We start from the raw sequence: 3,037 nt of genomic DNA, 5'->3' as shown, positions 1-3,037 counted from the left end.
GATAGAGAGTTTTATTTTGTTTCTGGTGGACTAGTAGAGAAGTGGAGATTGTTTGCGTTTATCTCGCCGGAAAAGTAAATGTAACAATATTTATAGTCTGCAAGACTTGTTTTCTCTTTGGTTTGCACTGTATGTCGATAACTCCAAGAGAAGCAAAAGACTGCGAAAAGAAAAGAGATTAATTTACTACTCCCTCTATTTTTAAAAGATGCATATTCTAGACTTTTCACATATATTAAGAAAACTTATTAAATATACATTGTTTTTTGTGAATAACAATTTTTCATAACTTTTAGCCAATAGAAATTCAATAAATACCATTAAATTTTTTGAAACTTACAATTTTTCATAAAATCATACATTGAAAAAGTAAAAAATGTATCTTTTTGAAACAATTTTTTTTTCAGAACATATATTTTTTAGGAACAGAGAGAGTAATATTTATCAACTGTCACAAGGTAAGTTATTTCAAGTAAATCTCCCCGCGGTGGCTGGAGCTGATCTCGGCCGCGAGCTGATTTCGGCCGCGAGCTGATTTCTATTTTCAAAGAAAACATTTGTCGGTCAAAGATGTTATGATATGTGGATAACTTGACTTTCTTCTTTTTGAACTACGAATATATCGTTACTATTTTACAGGTCCACAAAGCTAACAACTTTTTTTTTTTCTCAAAGTTTTTTTTTTTTTTTTTTTTTTTGAAAAAGACCAAAACCCAATACAAATTACAAAAGCCCAAAAACAGACCGGGCCCCAAATTACAACTCGTCCTTCAATTGGGCCTAAAGTCCACATTGAGAAAACCCTAGCTTACACGCGTAATAGCCGACGCCGTCTCGCAATTCGTTTCTTTGTACTGCTGGGACACGTATTGCCATCCTCGACGTCGAGGAACACGTGTCGCGAGGTCGTCGCGTCACCACAGCTTCTCACCATCACCGTCACCAGAGATCCGACACACGGATCACCGGACCACATTGGAACTCCTAAGTTCCGTCTAACTTCACCGCGCACATCTTTAAGCTCTTAGGGTTCCAATGTCGGAGAGAGTCAATCGCCTCGACGAGATCTCATCCGTAATCTTTCATCACCACCACCCCAGAGAGAACTTCACTCTCCATGTCCTCATTCCACCGGAGAGCTTCCATCGTCACCGACGGGATCTCCTCCAAAAACTGAATTCTGAACCGCAAAAACCAAAGCCGAGAAAGATAAAACCAAAACCTTAAGACACCTCTAGGGAAACAAAAGCCGACGACGCAAGGCAAATGACGCCTCTGCCTCCCGGAAACTTGACGACGACGCAGAGCTGAAGAAGCCTCCGTCCCTCGGAACCTTTAGCTGCGACAGTAGAGCTTTCGGAGCCTCCATTTCCCGGAACTAACAGATGACTGTCGCCGCGAGCCGTCCTCAATACGCCTCACCACGAATCCAAAGAGAGGCGAGATGTCGCCGTTGAAAGTCCCGATACGAACCGAGAAGCTTCCCAGGGCAAAACCCTAATTCAGATCCGCCGGTATATCGGCGAGTGACGGCATCACGAGACACCCAGTCTTGCGCCTGCACTGAAACAAGAGAATGAGAGCCACCGGCGCCGACACGCTGACGAGTGACTCTCCCCCAATACCACTCTCCAATCGCTTTTTCTCGACTTTCTATAAAGTTGCCTCTGGTACAAAGCTAACTACTTATTCTTGTTAAAATTAAATTTCAATTGAAAAAGAACAATAAATCTGAATATTTAAGTAGGATATTGACATGTAAATTACCATTAAATCTCTAAAGCAAAATATATCACATTTGTTATGTAAGTGACATATTCCAGTTACGGATTACGACTTACTGGTTAGTAGAGTGATTAATAATGAAAATGATAGTGGGGGATTCTGCATTTAATGTGGCTACCAAATCTAAAGTAGTTGAGAAGCTCTATAATGTAAAGAGACGTATTATGTTCTTGAAATTTAATTGCATCATCATCACATTCGATCCCTCACTGTCTATAGTTTTATTTCGAACTAGCTGTAATATGTTTTGAATTTTCTCTGCACGTTAGATACACAAGCTGTAATGATGTATACAATATATATGAAATAGTAGTAAATTAGTCGAACATGGAATTAAATGAAGGATAACATGTTACGATAGGAATAGGAGATTAATATAAAAAAGACACTTGGGTGTCACTCATTTATTGCTTCGTAGAAGAAGAAAATGAACATGAGAGACTGGGGCATGAGAACATGCGGAGAAACGGTGTGCAGGAAAGGAGATGTTAGGAAATAAGATGTTGAAGGCCTCTCTCAACTCTCAACCATATCTCATAAATGCTCCATCTACTTAGTATATAGTATATATAGAGTTAGTAGCTAGTTCAAGTGAGCTATCACAATTGTATACTAGTCATTAAACAAGATACTAAACCAAATATATCAAAGATATGGGGAAGATATCTTTTGGGTTTTTGAGTTTGATGCTTGTAGTCGTGGTGATTGGGGTTGTGGAGTGTAGGAGATTTGAGAAGGAGACGTTGGGAGGCGGTGGACTTGGCTTTGGTTTTGGTGGCGGCAAAGGTTTTGGAGGAGGAATTGGTGGCGGTGGAGGTGCCGGTGGAGGTTTTGGTGGTGGTGTAGGAGGAGGCCATGGTGGCGGTTTAGGAGGTGGCATTGGTGGAGGCCACGGTGGAGGTATTGGTGGTGGGGCTGGAGGTGGTGCCGGTGGAGGATTAGGTGGTGGTGGAGGACTTGGAGGAGGCCACGGTGGAGGTATTGGTGGAGGTGCCGGTGGTGGTCTAGGAGGTGGTGCAGGAGGCGGCGTCGGTGGAGGACTTGGAGGAGGTCACGGTGGAGGTATTGGCGGTGGTGCTGGAGGAGGTGCTGGTGGAGGACTAGGAGGAGGCCACGGTGGAGGTGTAGGTGGCGGTGCTGGTGGTGGTTTAGGAGGTGGTGCAGGAGGCGGTGCTGGTGGAGGACTAGGAGGAGGTGCTGGTGGTGGTCTAGGAGGTGGTGCGGGAGGAGGTGCTGGTGGAGGCCACGGTGG

The 3,037-nt window shown here is 43.5% G+C and overlaps 1 protein-coding gene across 1 annotated transcript in view; it reads left to right on the top strand.

Moving 5' to 3' along the window:
* The first annotated feature begins 2,342 nt into the window (after positions 1-2,342).
* LOC106326430 (glycine-rich cell wall structural protein-like) overlaps positions 2,343-3,037 on the top strand; it is a 1,361-nt gene continuing 666 nt past the window's right edge. The window contains exon 1 of the mRNA XM_013764415.1: positions 2,343-3,015. Coding sequence (XP_013619869.1) covers positions 2,439-3,015 — 577 coding nt within the window. The 5' untranslated portion in view covers positions 2,343-2,438. The remainder of the gene's footprint in view (positions 3,016-3,037) is intronic.

The sequence above is a fragment of the Brassica oleracea genome, chromosome C1 (genome assembly GCF_000695525.1).
Source record: "Brassica oleracea var. oleracea cultivar TO1000 chromosome C1, BOL, whole genome shotgun sequence".
Taxonomy (NCBI): domain Eukaryota; kingdom Viridiplantae; phylum Streptophyta; class Magnoliopsida; order Brassicales; family Brassicaceae; genus Brassica; species Brassica oleracea.
Note: the sequence above shows the minus strand (reverse complement) of the source record. Positions and strands in the feature narration are given on the sequence as shown.